Source organism: Eretmochelys imbricata, chromosome 19, assembly GCF_965152235.1.
Source record: "Eretmochelys imbricata isolate rEreImb1 chromosome 19, rEreImb1.hap1, whole genome shotgun sequence".
Classification (NCBI taxonomy): Eukaryota; Metazoa; Chordata; order Testudines; family Cheloniidae; genus Eretmochelys; species Eretmochelys imbricata.
Genome location: NC_135590.1, coordinates 86,800 through 110,627, shown reverse-complemented (window position 1 = coordinate 110,627; position 23,828 = coordinate 86,800). Strand labels below are relative to the sequence as shown.

At 41.9% G+C, this 23,828-nt stretch overlaps 1 protein-coding gene across 1 annotated transcript; it reads right to left on the bottom strand.

Moving 5' to 3' along the window:
• Positions 1 to 2,947: 2,947 nt before the first annotated feature.
• Positions 2,948 to 23,138, bottom strand: RRAGC (Ras related GTP binding C). Its single transcript, XM_077837926.1, has 7 exons — positions 22,801 to 23,138; positions 14,722 to 14,925; positions 12,901 to 13,100; positions 11,839 to 11,953; positions 9,720 to 9,862; positions 6,243 to 6,391; positions 2,948 to 4,631 (listed from the first exon to the last, which is right to left on the bottom strand). Exons 1-7 carry the CDS (start codon positions 23,062 to 23,064, stop codon positions 4,483 to 4,485), a joined length of 1,224 nt encoding a protein of 407 aa, XP_077694052.1. The 5' UTR covers positions 23,065 to 23,138; the 3' UTR covers positions 2,948 to 4,482.
• Between the last annotated feature and the right edge of the window lie 690 nt (positions 23,139 to 23,828).

Here is a 23,828-nt window from a genome sequence, read left to right as displayed (position 1 = left end):
TCTATAGTGGGTTGGGGAATGAAGCAGCTCCCTTGGCCTCCTTCCTCACTAATGATTCAGGGTGTCAGACTTCCTGTGGGTTAGAACGACAGTTCCTAAGCACAGCAGGCTCTTTGTTATCTTGCAGAAAGAGTTATGGGAGATGGAAAACACAAGTACTCCTTTTCTTTTTGGAAAACAGAATGTTAACGAACAGGGTTGTTAGAGCAAGGGAAACCTTGAGAGGGAGGCCCAAAAGCCTGCAAAACCAAGACGTCAAACAGCTTGGATTGGAGAAGTCCACTGCCTGTTTGTAATATGTTACAGAGATTGTTGAAGTTTGTACTGCACTTTACTAAAGTGGATAGAAACCATGGAGGAAGGGAAGGATGTGGTACTCTCATGACCAGCCTCTTGCACTAATAGTTCAGGTATGCAAAGTGGGAGACTAGGTTGATCAGCAAGGAGAGCCTAGAATGACCTCAAAAGGCTGACAGCACCCACCACATTAAACAAATTGGCTCTAGTCAATTTAGAGATGTTATCTGGCCTAACACTGTTAGAAAGAAAATAAACACAGAGAATGTGAACACTGTAACAGAGGTCTCATGTAAATTAGAGCTGGAGTGTAATCTTGTGGATAAGGCACTGGAGTGGGACTCGGGAGATGTAGATTCAATTCCCATCTCTGTCAGAGACTGCCTGTCGACCTTAAGCATGTCACTTCACCTCTGTAAGCCTCAGTTCCCCATTTATAAAACGGAGAAAAATATTTTTTTCCCTCTCTCTTTTATGTATTAACCCTGTACACTCTTTGGGGCAGGCCCTGTCTCTTACTATTTCTATAGGGCACTTATCACATTAGGGACTTTAGGCACTAAAGGAAGTTATTAATTCTCAACAGTGGCCTGAATTTTTATTTTGTATTTATTTATTTTTGACAGCTCCTCCACCTCTCTCTCCAACCAAGCATTACATTCTCATAGGTTTTTAAAGTTGGCTTACACCAGCTTCTCCTCCTCCAGTCTACCTGCCTTTTCCTCTCTCATGTTCCTCCAGCTGTCCTATCTTCTCCATTTTCCTATTTCCTCTGCCACCCTGTGACTCAATTTAATCCACCTGGAAATGAATTATACACTAGCTCCTCCTAGTTAGTCATTAGAAACCATATGGCCTGAAAGCCTCTAAAAGCAGGGCTTGAAATTCAGGAAAAAGGTACCTACCATTAAATACAAAGCAATTAATCACAACAGCTGCATCATTCTACAAACCCAAGGCATCTGTCCCCATGCAGTCTGACTGCTCCATTTTCTCTCTCCCTCCACCCCATTGAATTTTAGGACTTCTTCCCCCTGCAAGGATCTGCAAATCCTCTGTTATCCTGCAGTTTCTCTACATGGCATCTGCCACGGAAACACAATTTAAAAAGACAAAACAAAACATGAAACACAATCCTAGCTTCAGTTTTCTTCCTCTCTCTTCCCCCTTTGTGCCTGTGCAGGTACTTCAGTCCCATTTTTTAATGTATTCTGTCTCCCTTTTTTAAGTTCTGCAAGATTTCTCACTGCAATAAGCCAGCGACGGGAAGAGATGTTGATTCCCAGAACAGGGGAAATGGAAACATTTTCTTCCTTCACATTGGGGAAGACACTGTCAATGAAGGCAGAAACGCAGACTACTGGAATTATAGCTAAAGAAACTGCAGTTCCAGACAGAACCAGGGCAGCCACTTGCTCAGAAGCAATCCTATTAAGCCTGTAGAGTTGCTGGAGTTGTAGACTGAGGTTGAGTTTAACAAAAATATACTCCTGAATTATCTGACAGCAGCAAGAGAACTTCTGGAGCACATGATATTAGCACAGGCCTAAGCTTTTTGTATATTTTAGAAGATAAGGGGTGATTTTATTTTCTTTGATACATTTATTGCGCCAAACTACATTTCACCATCTTTGATAATTAAATACCTGAGTATGGTCAAGCGCTCAATTACAATTCTTACAGCCCAAGGAAAGGGGGACAAGACTAGAGAGCAACAGAATTCTATGTGCAATTTGAGCTGTTTTAGACTTATCAACTCTTTTGAGTGAAAGTAAACAAACTGATTTAAGCAACACCTCTGTGCTGACAAACACGTTTTAGAAATATCTTGTCAAGTTTTTCCCTTTCTCATTAGTTAATATTAACTCAGAAGGTTAGCACACACAACAACTCACTCTACTTTATATTCCATCCCTGATTAAGATACAAAAAATTAAGGACACCCTCTCACGTAATTCTGTAAAAGCAGTCCTTATCTCTGGAAGCTGCATTTTAGAAATAAAAGTATTTCACACTATTTACTGGAAAAAAGAATAAAGCACTCTTTCTTCTTTATTGGACCTAATTAGGTCCAATTAATTTTGACAGTTAACTTTTTTGTGGATGCATCGTTTATCCTCTGACAAAGGAAGGTGCTAGTGATAAATTTGTCGTCATCTCTCACTTTATTTGTGCAGCAAGGTGGAGAGATCAAAGGAGAGAGAGAGGTGAAAAACCATCTCTCTGCTTGCACTGTTGAGAGATCAGCAAATGCACTGGAATGATGTCTGCTACCATGGTCCATTGCCGGTTAGGTGGGCTGCTAATTCTGACAGCGCACACACACACACACACACACCCCCCCACAGTAATACAGATGAAGGATTATGCTGTAGTGCTCTACTGATCCTGTCAAACCACTTACATGTTATTCTTCAGCATCAACTGCACCCCCACCCAGGTAACTACAATTCTATTGTCAACATACAGCCAAAATCGTATCGGGTGCATGTTTAGAAACTTACTAAGGAACCTGATCTAACCCATTGAATCCCTCCATCCCTGATTTGAATGAGCTTTGAAACAGACCCCTTTATAAAAATGGATGCTAGGTGCAACATCCCTGAGGTCATGAGACAAGGTACAATACGTATGCCAGATGAACACTTGCTGGAGTGAATGCATTTACTCATACACATTTTAAACAGTTCAGGGAAAAGGGGTTCTCTCCCCTGAATATGAGGAGTCAGGTAAACGCTTAATTTGCAGAAATCACTCAAGTCACAATTAAGTATATAAAACTTCATATATACACATTTTACAGTGGGCACTTGTGTACTCAACTGGTCCAGTGACTTTTGAACATACAAGCATTGGTACTAAGGGGAAAGAATTGAAGGGAACAGGGAAAGGGCTTACCACTCATTACATGACAGATAAAGTTATACACTATGAAAGTTTGAAGTTATCAATAAATTAGATTAACGATTCACATATGCTGGTTTTCATACTATGGAAACTATTGAAAAGATCAAGGAGACACTCGGTATTTAAGTAGGTCTGAGGGAAACAACAATATCATAAGCTATCTATTCTGGAGGGGTATCAATACAGGAAGTGGTCAAACTGGCACTCTCGTGGTCATTTAGGTCAATGCCATTGGAAATCAATTTTCCATTCCTACATAGATTGTGCTCATCACCCCATCCTCTGATTTAGAAATGGGATGAACTGTAGAAAATCCAAAGACTTCTGACATCAAAAGGTGAAGGATTTGGGTTTTTACCCCCAGGAAAGTAGCTTTGACAATTATAAAAATGTTACCCTAAGTGTTAGACATTATGCTAGATGTTTGTAAATTTACAGTTATTTATTTAAATCCCTCTCATCACTGGGACCGAGTAATCAATTCAAGGATGAGAATGTTTTAATTTAAGCCTCTTCTGATAAAAGCACAGTGAAAGGTGGTGGTTCTTGCCTTTATCTTCTTTACAAATACGGTGAAAAATGCTATCTGAAACCTAGGAAGGTAACTGGTCTAGAACAAAGCTAGAGCTCAGTCTTAACTGGACCAGAACATATGAGAGCAGGCAAACCTTGGCCTTCCCTCTGTTTACCAAGATAAGGAATTTTCTGGGATATTCTGAAGAGCAATGCAAGTATAATCAAATGAATTTTATGGAATGTTTGGGTTTTACTGAAGTTATAGACCACAGACCTTTACAAAGCAAAAAGCATGAATTTAAGGACGTTTCTACATAGTGTCCACACCACCAACTTCTTTGAAAGGCAAAAGGTTCAACTTAAACAAAACTGGGTATTTTACAGAACAACTAAAAATGAAGATGAGCAAGTCACTGCAGTATTCCACATTACACAATCATTTGTAAGTTCCACCAAAAGGGACATTTCTCCCATTTATATTATATCCAGACTCTTAAAATAGGACTTTGAACAGGAAAAGCCACCACGATCAGGCTAAAGCTGGTTTTCAGTTGACAATTCTAACTCCACTGAACTTCAAATGTTTTACAGTAGTTTCAGTTGTCCAACATCAGTTAACAGGCTGCTCTTCCAGAGTTAGTGTTGCTCTTTTCTTGTGGAACACATACCAGACTAAGACAGTATTCTTATCCTGTTCTATAAAATTAAACTTTGGAGTGAAGAGCTGGTAAAAGTTGGTCCAACCAGTTTTTAAATCTTCACCTAGACTGCATTTCTAGGTGTGCCATTGTGAGTCACTGCTTTCATGTTTGGGGTGGTTGCTTGATTGCAGGTTCTATGGGAGACAACACCTACTTCAAAGACTTCATGAATAGCTTTGCGAAAACAATGGAAGTTGTAGTCTATCAAACCTGTGGAGGGAAGGAAAAAAGGTTCCTCGGTTCAGTGTCTCTCTCAAATACCCAATGAAACTTAAATTAGCATAAAGTAATTCTGCTTAATTTATTAAGAGATTTCTGAGCAGTGAAAGACTCTGTAAAAACCAAAGGAGTCAGAGGTAAGTTATTGTGCAGAATAGTTAATGAAAAACAGTGCCAATCTTTATTTACGCTGTTTCACTTTTTAGGATGTAAAGGCATTTGTTAGGAATGTATAATAAAATATGCCAAAAACAGCAGATCATGACTGAGGGCTTGGCTACACTTATATTTTATAGCGCTCTAACTTGCTGGCTCAGGGGTGTGAAAAAATCACCCCCGAGCGCAGCAAGTCAGAGCGCTTTAAAGCACTGTTGTAAATAGGCTCCTAGAGCTGGGAGCCATGCTCCCAGCACTCAGAACTAATCCCCTCATGGAGGTGGATTACCAGGAGCGCTGGGAGACCTCTCTCCCAGCGCTCGCACGTGACCACACTCGCCCTTCAAAACACTGTCGCAAGGTCACTACTTCAGCATTACTATTTGAAAAAAAATGTTAGCAGTGATTTTTAGAGACAGCTAATAAAAAGATCTTATATGTCAGAGTTTATAGACAGCCATAGAGGTGGGATAAATGAAGATGAACAGTGAAGAAAAAGGAATCATGTAAAATTAAATATGGCCAGGAACAATAGTAAAGCAGAACCTCAGTTACAAACAGACCACTCAACCACACACTTCATTTGGGCCCAGAACTACGCAGTCAGGAATCAGCAGAGACCAAAAAAATAAAGGAAAAATTTAAAAAAAGATTTGACAAGGTAAGGAAACTGTTTCTGTGCTTCTTTCATTTAAGAGGTTAAAAAGCAGCGTTTTTCTTCTGCATAGTAAAGTTTCAAAGCTGTATTAAGTCAATGTTCAGTTGTAAATGGCTGAAAGAACAACCATAATGTTTTGTTTAGTTACCAACATTTCAGAATTACAAACAACCTCCATTCCTGAGGTGTTCATAACTGAGGTTCTACTGTACACTACCATACCATCCCTAACACTGCTTTTGAACTCCAATTCAGTAAATGATGTTATGAACACTGTTTAAATCTAAGTTCAGATCAAAAGGCCCAAACTGGAGTAAGAACAAAAAACCACTAAACTTCATAACTATTTTCTAGCATAAATACCCTTACATTATTATGAGTGAACATAAACAGAGGAAAAACAGCAATCGGAGCTACTATATGTTGCTTCAACTGATGTAGATGTTACAGAGGCAAATTACTCAGCCAAAGTTAGATTATCCAGCCCTTACATTAATGGGAGGATAAATCAGAATTAAAACTGTTTAATTTATTTCCACATACTGCAGAGAGAATGAGACGTCTTCACACTTATCTCTTTTGGAAGAAGAAGAAAAAAGTTTACTCAAAGAATGGAAGAAATAAAGACATCCAAGGTTTAAGTCATCTTAAGGAAGCTAATGATGGTCAAGATACAAATAGTTTTTAATTAGACTTCTTCAGTTGCTTCATAAATCAACATAAGATCTTTTAAGTGACAAACTGCTTTTTTTTTTTCTGGAAAAAGTTTTTTTAGTCAAAGTGCTTACCTTTGCGCTCAAAGCTTTCTTCTCTAAGTATGCAGACAAGTGCTAGAAACTTTGTCACTTCCTTTAAATATAGGACAGTTGTATTATTGAGTTTGATAATCGCCATCGACTCTTTATCGTAAGCACTTCCACTGCCATCTTCCTTTAAACTACAATAATGATACAAACAATGAACCATTCAATATACACTGACAATTTAGATCGCTTTTCAGAAAGAGAACACTTTCTGAATGCCCTACCCCACATGGCTGTATATCAGAATGAGACATGAAAAAAAGAGGAGAAACTCGGCAGCAAATACATTTAGCAAACCCTAATATTCTTATCTCAAACCAGATATGGGCACAAATTTTCCTTAAACGTCAAATCAGCAACATCAATCATACCTCCAATCAACTTCCAGTTAAGAGAGCAGGTTTGAAGCTAAGCATTTCATTTTACCTCTGCAGTAGGGAGATAGGATGATCATGTCTCCATATTTAAGGTTGCCATTTAGATCCATCAGCTACATGTAACTTTGGTTAGAACTAGTTTGATATCAAAATTCCTAGTTTCACTTAGTCAAAGAAAACTGGTCAAAATGCAAGTTCAAACATTAAAATATTGAATTTTGTTTCACTGATTCTTCTTGATCAAAGGCTGCTTGTTACTATCCTTTAAACATACCATTAGTTAAATCTTATACACAGGCTACATTTGAAGAAGTTGTGTTGTAATTAAACAAACATATATAAAAGTGTATGGTGACTATAGAAGAGAAATATAGAGAGGGGAGGTTAAGCTTTAAGACCATGGGTGGACATGCAGAATTATTTCACTGACTCACCCTGATAGTTAAAACCAGATGGGTCTCAGAACCAACAAGAGAAAAGGCTAAGTGTCCCTGCCTCTAGCTTTCTTGTCTCGGAGCCAAGAAGTCTCAGAGAAAAGTCCTAGGAAGAAACTGCTTGAGAGGAAATATAGGCAAGCATATATGGAGAACTGTTCACAAGTACAGCCCTGCCTCACGACTATTTCTTACATTTAAGCCATAGAATAAATGCATATCTCATGAAGGGGTGAAGAAAGGAGTTTGGACAAGACTACTGGAAGTGTGGTATGGGAGACAGCACAGGACTCCCCTTTGTCTGTTATGATTCCCCACCCCCAGCTTATAGGGCATAGGGTCCTTCTACAGTCAAAAGAGCTTCCTTCAGCTCAAGTAGTAGAGGCCTGTGCTTTGAACTGAAATACCAGGGTTTTAACCCTGTATTTGGGGAGGATTAAGGTTTGTTAATTTGTAGGAATGGATTCATTGCAGAATGACACTCAAATGTGTTTTCTTGTATTAAAAAAAAATAAAATAAAAAAAAGACTGTAGGGTTTAGGTAATTAAAGGTTACACTCATGGAACTACTCATTAGCACCCATCACTACAGAGCTGCAACTACAATTCCATGATAAAGTTTAGTTTAACATCCTCCAGTTTATCCCTGGAAAAAAGTATTTTCAGCCATAAAATTGCATATTTGTAACACACCGTATACAGTTAGATCTTATAAAATCTAGAGTATAGGCCAACTTAAAACTACTTGTGGCTTTGTCATCACAACCTACTTATTTGGCATAGCAAAGCACACTTTAAAGAATCTTCTGAATATCAGGCCACGTAGTGCTAAGCACATCAACTTCACTAGAAATTGCTGGGTGTTTGATGCTTAGAACTCCTGAAAACCAGACCACTTATTTAGGAGTCTAAATATACACTTAAAAATTAATGTTAGATCCTTGTTTCTGGAAGTCTTGTGCCTATATTATGGAAAGAGACGGTTAAGAGAAGATATTCAAGTATTTAGCTACCTTAAAATGGTAATTTAATCAGTTAAAGGAGCTGAAGTGGAGAAGGTGTAACATGTTGATACACTAGAATTATAATGAAGCCTGGATGTCAATTTAAAGGCAAATGATTAAGAAAGCTGCAGTTAAGTTTTAGTTGTGTGTACTTTTACCCCTTAGTGTTTAGCAACAGCATGTATGTACTCCAGAATATACTTCATTTGCTCTTCTCTGTTGAAAGTACTTAGAGTAGTGGTGTCCTCCACCTGGCCCACTCGCTGTATCTATATATGTGGCCTTACATGACAAATTCAGGTTCTACAATATCTCACTTTTAATTTAAAAGCAAGGAGTCTCTGGACCCCCACAGTTGCAAAGAAACACTTGTATCAAATTGGGGAGGTTAACTCATGCAACACTATCTTCCTGGTTCTGGAATGACTGACTAAGAAAGTGAACACCCCTGCCCAACAGTTAGTCTTGTGTATTAACTTTTTAAGTCTATTGAAAACATTAAAGCAAGAATTAACTATTTTAACTGCTCCACAATTCAGTGGATGGAATGGGTAGGGAGTAGGAATCTGGAGTTCTGGCATGGAAGGAAATCCAAAGGGGAAAAAAATAAAGAGAGAAAGGGAAAGAAAGAAAAAAAGAGGGGCAGAAGCAGTGGTCCTATTTGTGAGCCCATTTTCCCCATAAACGATGCTGAATGTAATAAGGTACTGAAAGAAATACTATATTCTACCTGATCTGCATAAAACTTCACATTGATATTGGAGGAAGATCCATCGAGGATTAACAATGTTATTTAATCCTAAATTTATCTCTCACCCCTTGGGCCATAATTAAGAATGGAATTCAGCCTTCTCCATGAGTTTGACACCGTTGAGTGAGAGGATATTTCCAAGCAGCTGTCAATACAGACTAAAGACATCCTATCCATAGTTGCATTAAGGTCATATTCTGGTTGTGAGTCAAGAGAAGCTAAAGCACACACTGCAGCAGTATATGCGCCACCTCTGGAGGAAATACTTTTCTTATTGCTCTAGCAACCACCCTGAGGCAGTGCAACATCCATTAGATACCACTTAGATGTGAAGCTTAGACTAGGCTGCAGAGGAAACAGTGTTCAGTCTGCCTCCATCAGAAAGGTGTTAACGAAGGCTGAGCCTGACCTGCTCAAAAAAGTAACTTCCCCCAGGCAATGAGAACCTTTTGAATCAGTGTAGTTTCATTGCATTGTTAATTAATGCTCATTAGGAAAGTGCATAAGAACAGGAGTGGATGGTATAGAATTTGTAGGCTTTTGTACAGCTCTCATCATCAAGCATTACAGAAATTAAATGGATTTACACTCACTGAGGCAAAAAAATGTATATTCACGTTTTAAAGTGGAAGCTGGGGCTTAGAGAAGTTAAGTGACTTGTGTAAGGTCAAAGAGAGCTGTGACAGACAGAAAAAGCTCTTATCTGCACAACCCAGTCCAGTTGCTGAACCAGAATACCATCTTTCCTCTCTAAATGAACCAGAGAAGAAGCTCTACAGCCCACCTCACCCTGTAGCTAAGGGGACTGACATGTTTGCATGAAGTTTGCAGCTCTCATCTAAGCCATTTTATAGAGCTTATCTTAAGCCAACTCTCTAAAAGGATTTGTCACTTACCCATATATACAAGACACATCAATCACTACATCGATCATGTCACAGCACAGCTCATATGACTGCATATCCACAGGGGAACTGTCTGTCGCAATGTAGATTTTGCTGACTACATCAAAGAGAAAGGCTTTTTCAATGCCTGAATTCTTCAAAAAGAAAGAATTGGAGATGCATGCTGAGTCATCAGAACATCTAAATTTTAAGTCTTACGTAGAATTCATAGTTTCACATTTTTAAGAGCAGGAAAAAACAAATTTCAATTACTCAAAAGGACCAAAATGGGATTAAGATTTGAACAGTTTCCATAGTCTCCAGAGATTCTGTACAGGGCACTGCATCAGCTTGGAAACCTTTTAGCAAAATGCAGCTAGCTAACTAAATTATCAATTTTGCATTTTAGCTGATGGGAAATTGTACTGAAATTTAGTCTTTATTAACCATAAAAACCTCATGAACTGATGGGGAGTGGGGGTTTTAAAATGTTGCCTTCGGCCATTATATAAGCTACTGAAAAAATTTAGAAGGCAACATTTTAAAACCCCCACTCCCCATCAGTTCATGAGGTTTTTATGGTTAATAAAGACTAAATTTCACTACAATTTCCCAAGGACCTAACTGACAATTACTTCTCTACCTTCTATAGAATTTTTCCTCTTCAACAAGATAGCTGCACATGTGCAAATGCCAATAAACTAGCTCTAGCCACTAAATGAATTCAGTAATGAAAGGTGAAGGACAAGTATTCCTATGAACAAATTATATGCAGCGGTGTTGTGGTGTGTCAGTCCCAGGGTATCAGAGAGATAAGGTGAGAGAAGTAATCTCCTATTGGACCAACTTCTGTTGGTGAAAGAGACAAGCTTTTGAGCTACACAGAGCTCTTCTTCAGGTGAAGAAGTTATTTAGGCAGTGGCAAATACTTTCTATAGACCGGAAGCTACTCCTATACAGTTGACTTTCTCTGTAGGTAGCAATCACACCGTAAGTAGCCCAAATGATGTAGGGAATGGACATCCTGATGGGAAAGAGAGGGCAACTAAAATCAGCTACCATATTTGTGACTGCATGAAGAGTATCAGATATTACAGAAGTTATCATCAGAGGACACTGAAGCGATCACATGTCCCTAACAGTCACTTCTTTGAGAATATTCTGACTGGATGACCTAGGGTGCATATATGCATACTGAAAGTTCACCAAATGCCTACCACTGGCAGTAAATAGGTTCAAATGAGTGCAATATGGATTTCAGTCAGAATCTCTATTTATGAGCCAAAAGAAGCATTTATAGTAGCCTCTCCCCAGGTGGTTTGTATACCACATTTCGGGCACATATCCCGGACATCTCTCTGAAGACTATTCACTGGCCACTTCCATATTAAATTTATACTCCATGTTCTATTCTTCAAAGTGTTACACAGCTCTGTTCCAACCTACAGCTCCATTCTTATCCCTTTATCTGGCTAGGTTCTTACAGAGCCATATCAAGAGGATATCCAAGCACTTCCTTGTCTCCTGCTATACAGCATGAATAAGTGAGCACCCCCCCCACACACACACCCCTCACTCATTTCTTTCTCAGGAGGGCTTTTTTAAAGTTGCCCCTATGATAACAAGGATCTCTTAATGTTTGCTGTACACAGTCCTCCTCATGCAAACCCTTCTGTCGTCTTTCCACTCTACTATTCTGCTTCCTCTCACCAGAGGTTATATTAAAAATAAATTTCAGTGTAATCAACAGAAAACAGCAACACTACCTCTAGCAAGTAATGCTCCCCATGAGCAGTTTTCCCTTCCCGACACTGTGCAATTATCTATAATTGACTAAAACCAGGTCTATACTATAAACTTTCACCAGCATAGTTATGTTAGTGAGGAGTATAATGAGATGTGATTTGTGACTAACATAGCTGTGCCAGCAAAAACCCATAGTGTAGATGCAGTTATACCATCAGCGTGCTTTTGCTGGTACAGCTTATTTCACTGGCAAGGGTGCAAGAGGAGCCTGGAATATGCTAAATTTGCAAAAAGCACAATTTTGCCAGTATACACTACAGCATATATTTTAAAAGTTTATTTTTAAGATAAGGTTAGTAACTAAAAGTAATAATATTTCACTTACTGATATAAAGATATTTAGTAGGTTTTCCAAGGTTGGCAGTTGTGGAATGAGTTTTTGTACGACCTTACTGAAGGCTTCAAATATTGAGTGGTCATAGATACTGGTCAAATAAAAGCTGTAGGTTTAAAAAACAAAAAAATCCAATCTAAGAAAATGTAAATCAGTGCTGCAATAAATTGTCAAAGTTAAAAATCCTAACATTTGAACTCTATTGTTTTATCCAAGTTCTACTGGCACAATACCATTCTGCTGCTACAGAAATGAGGAGGCATTTACAGAGTTGTTGGAGTAAGCAAGGGATGATCTCTCACCAAAGCGAGCGAGCGAGAGATCTGGGCATGTTTTTCACATTACCTTTTGCTAGCAGTATTACAATCTCTGGCAGAGAGCTATTAAAAATGTGTTAAAAAGGCCCAGACCATTCCCTTTCAGAGATTTAAATTTTATAAAAAACTTCCTGTTTTCTACCACTTCCACTTAGGTCATGTCTACACTGAGATAGTGTTAGAACCAGTGGCAATTTTTTAAAGATTTCCCCAGAGTAGAGATGGCCATAAAGAAAAACAGACATTGACCTCAATGTACTCAGACAGAATAATTTAAACAATTAAATATCAATAAGCAAACGACAGCCCATCAACCATGACTATATACCAGAGTTAGCGCTGACCTTGAGTAAAGAAAGAAAAAGTGAGTTACAGAGACACGAAAAGATGCTTTAATACTTGATAGAGCAAAGCTTGCAAGGTGCAATACAACATACATTTAAATTAGTAAGGAATTGGCAAGCAAAATAAAGCCAGGATCATGTATCACAAATTATATTTTCTTTATTGACAACTCATTTAATTTTAATTAATAATGCTTAGTTCTATACTAGTGAATGTTCTATAGTATATTTTGTAAGACCGAAGTAGTCTGTGTAATATTAGTATCAAAGTGTGGACGAGACCTCATTAAAGTCCCTCGTATTAAATCTGATGAGAAATTAAAGAAAAAAAAGTCACTAGTTTCATGTATACAGTTGTGAGATTGTTACAGATCAAAATTTCTATCACTCACCTAAGATGAAGTTTTTCAAGCCCAGCATCTGCAAGATCATCATTGGCTCTCTGATGAATATCCCTTTGAGTTTCTATTTTATGGTCATCTGACAGACCATCAACTTTGTGAATAAAAACCTCAAAGTTCATTTCTGGATTGACTTTGTAGGCTTTAGAAACTGTAATGTGGAGTCTTGTTAAAGCTTCCATGTAGTCATCCTGTATATCAGTGTAGACAGAGGTTAATGTCACAGCTGCCAGCCAATTAACTGATCTTTCTTCGCTATCCCCCTTCTATTCCACTCTTTGCACACATACAAAAATAGTGAAATGAAAAAAAAATTTCCACCTTTGAATAGAAGTGTGGCAGAAACAATCTAGTTTGGAAAAACAGAAATCCAGATATTAAGTTCTAAATCCTGTCCTGTCACCTTTAAAGAGGATTAGATCTCATTCATAACATAAATGCACTCACTTAAAAACAAAAAACAACAAAAAAACCACCCAACAGGGATACAAACCCTACTCCTGGAGGAATTCTGCGCCACTGTGCATGTGCACAATTTATGTTCCCCCACAGATTTCTTTGCTTCCCCATAGAAAAATGACTTTCTGATGTGGGGAAGCAAAGAGAAGCCACAAGAGTGGTTATGCAATCCTCCACAGTAGTATGTTTCGGGTATCCAGGGCAGCCAGCAGAGAGGCAAATCACTGTGGGGCACGGGGCGGGACTGGGGAAGACCTGGCTGGTGGCTCCTACCCTGTGCAGGGCTCAGCTGCTAGTCCCAGATGGATTGGGGAGGATGGGACTTCCTCTTCCCCTGCACAGCATCCAGGGCCATGTCAGACCCACCCCCAGATTTCTCCCCCAGCTGTAGGAAGCTCTGCAAACTCCCCCACTCCCTGCGACCATTGCTCCTCAGCTACAGGGGGAGGGATCACTGTACAGCGAGCTGCTCCCCCCATCTGCCCAGTTCCCGTGCATCCAGACCCCCTCATACCCAGACCTCCCGCCAAGCCTCATGCCCCCAGACCCCACCACCCCCACAATCCCCATTCCCCCTCACCTGTACCACCCCAACAAGCCACCTGCACCTGGATCTCCACCCCATTGAGCCCAATTTCCCCAGCATCTAGACCCCACCCAGGACCCACCAACAAGCCCCTGTGCAGCCAGATCCCCCACACACACTCTGATCCCCCATTGAGCCACCTGCACCCAGACTGCCCCACACAGAACCCTCTCAACCCACACCTGGATCCCCTCCACACTTAGATTCTGCCTTGCTGAGCCTGCCTGCCCAGACCTGGCAAGGAGGGGCAGGGCCCTGGGGTGTTTCTGGGGCAGGCCCAGTCCTTGCGCTGTCAGGGTTGGGTGCAGGCTCTCTGCTGAGTCTGTGTCCCGGGGGCAGCTGCACTATGATCTCCCACCTCTGTGAAGCCAGTGGTCTGTGCTCGCTCCCCAATGCCATGCTGGAGCCTCCACATTTATTTGACAAATAAAATTTGCAGAACTTTGCAGAACTTTAAAATATTGTGCGCAGAAGGCACCCATGAGTAAAACCCTCAAGCTCAAGGGTGTCAGCCAAACACTAAGAACTAAGACAGAGGATACTGGACTATATAGACTCTCTGCTTTGATCTTGCACAACAATTCTTATGTCCATTAAAGCAACCAAGCTATGAAATGTAATGGGCCAGTAACAAAGTAAATTCAGGTTTAAAAAAAAAGAAAAAAGAAAGGAAGTGATTGGTTCTAGCCAGTATTAGGTTTTTAAACAGTCATCTCCGTCTCAAATAGCAAGAAAACTCCCCAGCATTATTAGCTATTAATATCTACCTGGGCGTCAATAACATATATCAGTGCCCCTGTGCCTCTGAAAATCATCTCATAATCAAATGTTGGGTCAAAAAAGTCCATTTGTCCAGGAAAGTCCCATATCTGGAAATTCACAAAGGAACTGTTGGATATATCATCTTTGTAAATCTTGTTGGTACTCTCCAAAAACAGGGTCTCATTGGGAGACATTTTATGAAACACCACCTGTTAAAAGGAAAAGTGAAGACTGATTGGCTTTTGAAGATTTGACAAAAATCTAGTTAAGAATGCTGCTTTCTTCTCTCAGAACGAACAGATAAAGTAATAATGACCAGAGGATAAAGCCACACAATCAGCATGCAACTTGCCAATAAAATACAAGTCTCAGAATGGAAGAAAAATGGGAAAAAGTTTAAAAAAAAAACACATAGCAAACATTGTTTATTTTATCTGATGAAGGAAATTAACCTAAAGTTAAGTTGCACTAAATAGCTTTTCAATTACGTGGATTTTACAAGACTGAATTATCCCATCCCCCAGTCAGCAAAAGACAAGTTGCTTTTTTTCCCATTGTACTAGTGTAATACAGTACCTCCAGGTCATCTGTGTACTGCCACAATAACTGTAAGTGGGAAGCTATAACCAGTGTTGTGGCTGTGGCCATGTAATATTACAAGTCTTTGGTTCCGGAAGTGTTCACACTTTTCATTTCAGTGGGATAATTAAAACTTGGGCTCCTTAACTAAATGTGTTACTACCACTCCAGGATGAACTTTACAAAGTCAGAAACAACCTGTTCTAAAGCTGTGATGAAAGTTAAGAAAATTTTAAAAGATTTCCCAGTTTTAGAGACCCCAAAAATCACAAGAACTGTAGTTAGTCTAACTGAAAGAGTGAGGACAATAATACCACAACAAATCATTTGCTCTTCTTACTGACAGATTTGAGAACTGCTGACCCCATTCCCTTCAAGAATAAGTGTAGAACAAACATCTGAAAGAGAAGGGGGCAATTTTCAAGTTGCAGTTACTGAACAACATAGCGGCAGCACTAGTAGTAATTATTTATGCTATGGTAGTCCTCAAAGACCCCCCCAACTGGTATTGGAGTCCCAAATATAGTTAGTGCTGTATGAACTGAAAAGAAACAGTCCCTGCCCGAAGATAGCCTACAGTTCAAGGCTGCAGCTCTAGTAGCACAAATTATACGCCACGACTGCATGCTCTACCCCACAAGTCATTTATAACTGAACAATTAAGTGGCTTAATAATTAAGTAAAGGAAAAAGAATGTGATTTATATAGCACCTTTTGCAAGAGTCAAGATTCTTTGAATGAGCTTCACCCATCTCCAAAAATGAGCCATCTCTGGGGCAGAATACAGCAACCACTGTAACAGAACCAGTACCACAACACAATAGCTTCAGGACAAGTTAAGAACAGCATATTTAATTGCTACACAGTGAAATTGAGGTGGATACAAGTAATTACTCAAGTTAAGATTAGATATCATTGGGATTAAAGCCTGCTCTTTCAAAAACAGCCAGGAGATCCTTAAATACCAAGAGCAGACAGGGCCAAACCTCAGACTTGAAAGGTAGCATTTTATCAGCATGGTGCCCCACACAGACAACGTAAGGGTGTTGGTTCAGGGCTGACCTAGAAATCTGGTTCTGCAATGGAGCAGACATCTAAAAAATAAGCTGGTGCCACAGAAGTACCATCATCTACTAGAACAGGGAACTTTCAGTCAGAAGACGTGAATTCTATTCCTACCACTGATTTGACATGTGACACTAGACAAGCCACCTAAACCCTAACTCATTTTACCCAATTCTGGTATAACAGTAATTATCCTAATATTCAAAGTGCGGCAAGAATTTTGAAAAAAAAATGTACATTGTAACAAAGTGGAAAGTTACATAATTCTATCACAAGATTTCTGCAATCTTGAGCTAATATCTCTCAAAACAGACATTTCTGTGGGATTTCAGCTTGAGATTTCAAGACAGAATATGAAAACAGACCCCTTTCAGTTTTAGATACTGACCAGAACTAGAAAATTTGAAGTTACTATTCCAAGATAGGAACTCACGGACACAACAAAATTTGCAAAAAGCAAGGCCTGGTCTACACTACAGAGTTAGGTCAACGTAAGGCAGCTTACATCAACCTAACTCTAAGCGTCTATACAACAACAACATTACTGCTGCCAATATAAGTTGCCTATGACACCAACTTAATAATTTCATCTTCATGACACGAGTAGCGCTTAGGTCAAGGTAGTTAAGGCAAACGAGCGTCTGTGTAGATACTGCGTTACTTACATCGTCTGTTGGCTGTCAGTTCACGGCTGAAGGAGCCTCACCGCCCTGTGCTCTCAGCCCCCCCACATTACCCCACTTAAATCGGTGCAAACACTGCTTGAAAGGATGCACACCACTGGCCAAAGGAGGGTAGTATGGACATGAAAAAATACAGTGATTACTGCGGTGGCTATATATCAACTAACTAAGGTCGACTTAATTTTGACGTCGAGACAAACCCCAAGATTACTCTGGTTAATTGAGTCTGGAGAAAACAGACAAGCTTGAGAGGGACCTGACAACAGTGACCTAGCAACATGAAAGCAGTTTAAATTCATTGTTAATAAATGCAAAGCAATAGATATTGGAAGGAATCATCTGAATGACTTACACACCTTACCGGGCTTCAAGTTAACAACTCAGGAAAAGAGACTTGGGTATCATTGTGGGCAGTTCAACAAAGATTTGATAGATGTGCATCACCAGTCAAAATGCAGCAAACAGATGGACAACAAGAATGACTCAGACAACTAAAACTTAGGAAAACTTTCATATGAAGAGACGTTTCAGAGTAGCAGCCATGTTCGTCAGTATTCGCAAAAAGAAAAGGAGTACTTGTGGCACCTTAGAGACTAACAAATATATTTGAGCATAAGCTTTCATAAGCTACAGCTCACTTCATCGGATGCATTTAGTGGAAAATACAGTGGGGAGATTTATATAAATAGAGAACATGAAACAATGGGTGTTATCATACACACTGAAACGAGAGTGATCACTTAAGGTGAGATATTACCAGCAGGAGAGCGGGGGAGAGGGGTGGGAGGAAAACCTTTTGCAGTGATAATCAAGGTGGGCCATTTCCAGCAGTTGACAAGAACGTCTGAGGAATGGCGGGTGGGGGAATAAACATGGGGAAATAGTTTTACTTTGTGTAATGACCCATCCACTCCCAGTCTCTATTCAAGCCTAAGTTAATTGTATCCAGTTTGCAAATTAATTCCAATTCAGTAGTCTCTCGTTGGAGTCTGTTTTTGAAGTTTTTTTGTTGAAGAATTGCCACTTCTAGGTCTGTAATCAAGTGACCAAAGAGACTGAAATGTTCTCCAACTGGTTTTTGAATGTTATACTTCTTGACGTCCGATTTGTGTCCATTTATTCTTTTACGTAGAGACTGTCCAGTTTGACCAATGTACATGGCAGAGGGGCATTGTTGGCACATGATGGCATACACCACATTGCTAGATGTGCAGGTGAACGAGCCTCTGATAGTGCGGCTGATGTGATTAGGCCCTCTGATGGTGTCCCCTGAATAGATATGTGGACGCAGTTGGCAATGGGCTTTGTTGCAAGGATAGGTTCCTCGGTTAGTGGTTCTGTTGTGTGGTTGCTGGTGAGTATTTGCTTCAGGTTGCGGGGCTGTCTGTAAGCAAGGACTGGCCTGTCTCCCAAGATCTGTGAGAGTGATGGGTTGTCCTTCAGGATAGGTTGTAGATCCTTGATGATGCATTGGAGAGGTTTTAGTTGGGGGCTGAAGGTGATGGCTAGTGGCATTCTGTTATTTTCTTTGTTGGGCCTGTACTGTAGTAGGTGACTTCTGGGTACTCTTCTAGTTCTGTTAATCTGTTTCTTCACTTCAGCAGGTGGGTACTGTAGTTGTAAGAATGCTTGATAGAGATCTTGTAGGTGTTTGTTTCTGTCTAAGGGGTTGGAGCTAATGCAGTTGTATCGTAGAGCTTGGCTGTAGACAATGGATTGTGTGGTGTGGTATGAAGAGATGGGAACTGTTTAGAGTTAAGATGAGGAAGAGGACACACAACAATGGTAAACAAGGTAAATAATGTCAGGGAAAGCAAGCTGAATAGCAATGCCTGATAGTTTTCATAAAAAGAAAAAGAAAAAGGGGGATATTCAATTAATTGATCAAAACAAATAATTTCACACAGTTCACAATTTACCTGTGTCACTCACCACAACAAGATACTGAAAGGTCCAAGTACTTAGTAGGGTTCACAAACAGATTGAATGGTTATACAAACAACAAGAATCTCCAGTTATAATAGATTCTTTCCAAAATGCTTTAATTTTTGCTATCTAAACTTTCAGGGCATCTTCCAAGTATTGGAGATTAGGACAAAAAGATTTTCTTGTGGATAGGTTATTCCATAACTGCCTACTTGCATCTTCCTCAAAAGCATTATATATCAGCCACTGTTAGATACAGGCACTAGACTGTGCTGACCCCGGTATGATAAGGTATGGCAACTCCTATCAAGAAAACTATCATTGAGCCACAGCCAACAGGAAGAGCAGCACTAGATATAGATTAGGACTAGATATTCCATTCATTAGGGAATACTAATAGCTATAAGCAATGCTCCAAAGCATATGGTTGTCCACAATTTCATGGAGTCCAGAGCTGGCTTTTGTCTGTTGATTCTTACTGTGCTTCTCAGCAACCATCCACAACTTTTTCTTCCAGTTTCTTGGGCCCCCTTGTACCACAACACAGAGTTTGAAAAATCCACTTGCCCACAACGAGTAGGAATCTTTTCCAAGCAACAGTCATTAGTTTGTCTACAATCTGTGGAAGGCCCCTGCTGGCAATGCTACCCCACACCAGCAGAGGGCTCTGCATATGCGTGAGCCCCTGCGGTGGTTTTCAAACTTTTTTTCTTGGGACCCATTTGAAGAAAACTGTTGATGCCCACAACCCAACGGAGCTGGGGATGAGGGGTTTGGTGTGTGGGAGGGGGATCTGGGCTAGGTCAGGGAGTTGCGGTGCAGGAGGGGGTCAGGGTTCTGAACAGGGGGTTCAGGATCTGGGCTGAGGCCAGGAACGGGGGGTTTGGGGTGCAGGAAGCGGTTTCAGGTTGGGGGCGCCTCATGGCTGAGGCAGAGGATTGGGGCACAGACTTACCTCCAGCAGCTCCTCCTCAGTGGTTCAGCCAGGGCGCAGAGGCAGGCTTCCCCCATCCTGGCACTGCGGACCATGCTGTGCCCCGGAAGCGGCCAGCAGCAGGTCCGGCTCCTAGGCAGAGGTGCACAAGCAGCTCCGCACAGCTCTTGTCTGCAGGCACTGCCTTAGGTCCCATTGGTCGGTTCCCAGCCAATTGGAGTACGGAGCCGATGCTCGGGTCAGGGTCAGCGCATGGAGCCCTGTGGCCCCCATGCCAGCAGCTTCCAGGGCGCAGCGTTGGAACAGTTAGGCACTAGCTTGCCTTGGCTGGGCAGCACCACCGATAGGACTTGTAAAGTCCCGGTCAGCGGTGCTGATAAGAGTGACCCAGTGCCTTACATGCTGCAACCTAGTACTGGGTCACAACCCCAACTTTGAAAAACACTGTCAGAAGGCTTATTAGATCCTTCCATATACAGCACTTGGCTGGATGGGGTGGTATTGGGGGATTCCCAGTACAAGAGTCCTCTGCTAGGATGGCAGGTAGAGACCTTCACTGGTCTTCAAGCAGTTCAGCTCCATGTTTCCTGTTTTTGAGCAGGCTAGGAGCCGCAAGCAGAGAACTGTATGGGGGACAAATGACCTCCTCCCACTCCAGCAGAGAGCAGCACTGGGTGAGGCCCAGCATGAACTAACATTATTGCCAGACTCAAGCATTCAAAAGTCATGAGTCAAGCCCCCCAGAAATCATGAGATTAGTTTAATCCTGAGATTTAAAATAATACATTTGGAGGAATTTTTAATCTGCCTTTTGGATTTATTATCTTTAGGTTTCACATTTTCCAGTATTTCTCCACAACCGTGAGAGCCAGAAACTTTTGTTAAAAACTGAAGTTACCTCCAAGTCCAGGGCTTTAAACAAGTACGTACCAAAAGACTCATGACAATAAAATTGAGAGTGTTTACATATCTGGTGATGGCAGCATTATTTTGGAACTCCGAGCTGAGTCTACGTCCAACTGAGGTTATCATCATCATCGGCGATCCCTCAATTCAAGGATGATCTGTACCACAGATTTACATATGGGTCCTGAGATGACTCAGGAGTCCGATCCTGGAACCAGAGAACCACCCACAGTAGGTACAGACATTTCCTGGTGGGTCAGCTGCCTGCTGAAAGAAAGTTCTTTTTTCCTTCCTGCTCTCTTTTTCAGCTTTGAGGGGGAAGGTGTTTCTCCTCAAAGCGGGCCGCTGCCTGACAGAGAACGTGGCACCATTGGGAATGGTTGGTGGCTTGCTCTTCCCAGCTTCTGATGTCCACATCAGTTTTCTTGAGATGCAATTTCAGTGAGTCTTGTAGCGTTTTCTTTGACCACCATGGGATCTCTGACCATGGGCGAGTTGAAAGTAGAGGACTTGTTTTGGGAAGTGAGAGTCTGGCATGGGCACACAATGTCAAGGCTAGCAGAGTTGGTGCATGAGGTCATACGACCCAAGCACTTGAGATGGAGGAGAAAGGGAATAAACCCAGGAGACTAGGCAGAAGAAAGGGTGGTCCACCAGACCACTGAATTTCATGCTGTTGGGAAGGCTTGGCCCTTTGGCTAACAGACGTTGAGAACGGTTAACAAGTCTTAACCAGAAAGATTAGGTTATTGCTCAGATTGCTACTGCCGTGGCAATGCTCTACACTGCGATACTCCGACACATCTTTACATAGGGGGTCACAGAAAAGGGCTTAGCAAGGAGAGCTATGTGTAGACTCTGAAGAGCTGCAGACAAGTATTGAGGATCACTGTCACACCGTTCCATTTTTCTAAACTTAGATTTCTACTGTGAAGCTCAACACAACGACCTTGATGGGCAGAATGCCCTAGCAACCCTATGAAGCCTAACAGCAAGTCTAACACATTGTTGCCATTTGTTAATGCATTCACCATCCAAAACTGTCCATCTTTCTCTTTGTCTCAAAGAAGTAAATCATCCAGAAGATCTAATTATGCTTTTGCACCCACAGATAATGAAATCTGAGTAGCTCCCAAAAAATGTTTAAAAAACTAAAGGCTTGTCTGAACTGGCAATTTTAACAACAACAATGCAGATTCATCACACTGGTGTGGCTTACCCTATTTTTAAATCAACATGTAGATAAAAATCTCAGAAACATCTGCCTGTTTCATTTCCTGAGGCACACCTTGGTTTTGGGGAGAAGACACCTGTGCATCAGAAATAAAAAAGGCTGAAGCCCAAACTCAACGTGAAGCATACATCTCTGCAGACAGAGAATACATTTTTTAGGAAATAAGAACCTTTTTGTTCAATTTCTCTATATGCTGCTACTTTAAAAAAGAAGAAGTTGCCTACTAACACGTACAAAGTGGAGAGAAGTTCTCATCAGAAACAAGCCACATAGACGGTTCAAGACAGTGCAGGTGGCATTTACCCTCCCCCAGCCCGGGAGACAAGGAGCCAGTGCCACTCTCCCCCCCGCTGGGCTACCGGCCTGCTAAGTAGTTAGTTAAAAGGGAATGGCCCCCTGCCCTAGGCAGCTTACCACACAATTTACTGAGAAAATAGGGAAACAGAAAGACCAAGCAAGCTCAGGGCCCATTTCAATGAATAAAGGCAACTACACTGGAAGCGCCTATATAACCGGTGTCAAGGCCTGAACTGCAGCTCAGAGAAATGTTCTTCTCAAGATTCGGGTGCCTCATTTATGGGGGGTGGGGGGGTGGAGGAGAGAGATAAAGGAAGACGAGAGTCGAAGTGCAGGTACAAATAGAGCTGCTACATCTTAGCCCCTGCACCCCTTAGCCACCCCCCTGGGGCCCTCTACCCACGAACAGCCCCCGTACATTCCCGCTCCCCCCAAAACCCCCCACACCTACAGGCCTCACCTTCTGGATAGACGATTTCCCGCTGCGCCGCAGTCCCATGAGTAGAATACGGGGCTTGGAATCCGCACCACCCGGGCCGCCCCCAGCCACACCCGGGACACCACTGCTTCCACCAGGGCCGGAGCCCCCCTCCAGTTCCGCCTCCTCCTCTTCTCCGTAGCCGAAGTCCTTGGGGAACGAATCAGACGCGCCAAAGCTTCCCCCGATTAAAGCCGGCTCCTCAGTCCCCCCGACCGGGCCCGGGCCCCCAAACTGCAGCGCCATCCCCACAGGCCGCCCGCTCCAGCGCTACCTACCCCGCAAACCCTCGCTTTCGCTCCGCCTAGGGCGAGATGGAAGGAACCCCCAACTCCTACCGCGTTAACGCAACCTAACAGGCCTCCGCGCCGATTGGCCTAACCTGACAACCGTGAGTTTTGATTGGCTGGGCCCCGCAGGGTAGGCTTACTCGGATCAGGTGATGAGTCACCTGATTATACCGCTACACGTGACAGAGGGAGTCGGGCGGGGCCATGTAGCTGGGATTCCATTCCTCGGGGGGGGGGGGGGGGACGCCCCACGGAGATGGACCAGTCCCTGCAAGGGAAGAGGCGGTGCCTGGGTCGGGGCCAGCTGTGTGTTCCCCTCACGGCTGCGATGGGTGCATCAATAACCCAGAGCCTGGCCGACCGGACCAGCAGGGGCGGGGAATCTAAGCGCGGAGCCCGAGACTGCTTCCCGCTGCTAGGGAAGGATGGGAGGGTTGTGATAACTGCCAACTTGGGGAGCTAGAGTGGTACAAGGTACAACACTCCTTCCGTACTCCACCTGACAATCCCCCATACCAGGAGACCTGCTCCCTGAACACCTCTGCTCCCTCCACAACCTACCTCATGAACAGTGAACAAAATCACCCTATTAATGTAGAAGTAGCTTAACTTTATGTATGTGAATTAGGGTTGCCAACCCTCTAAGATTGTCCTGGTGTCTCCCTAACTTAAAGATTAACGTTTAATTAAAGATTGCCATGTGATGAAATCTCCAGGAAT

Excerpts from the sequence above, each read along its gene's own strand:
- RRAGC (XM_077837926.1), bottom strand. The coding sequence starts at position 23,064 with ATGGCGCTGCAGTTTGGGGGCCCGGGCCCGGTCGGGGGGACTGAGGAG. Across the intron at positions 13,101-14,721 it reads TATATGTTATTGACGCCCAG|GATGACTACATGGAAGCTTT; the intron begins GTAGATATTAAT and ends ACTGATATACAG. Across the intron at positions 11,954-12,900 it reads CTTGAAAAACTTCATCTTAG|CTTTTATTTGACCAGTATCT; the intron begins GTGAGTGATAGA and ends TTAAACCTACAG.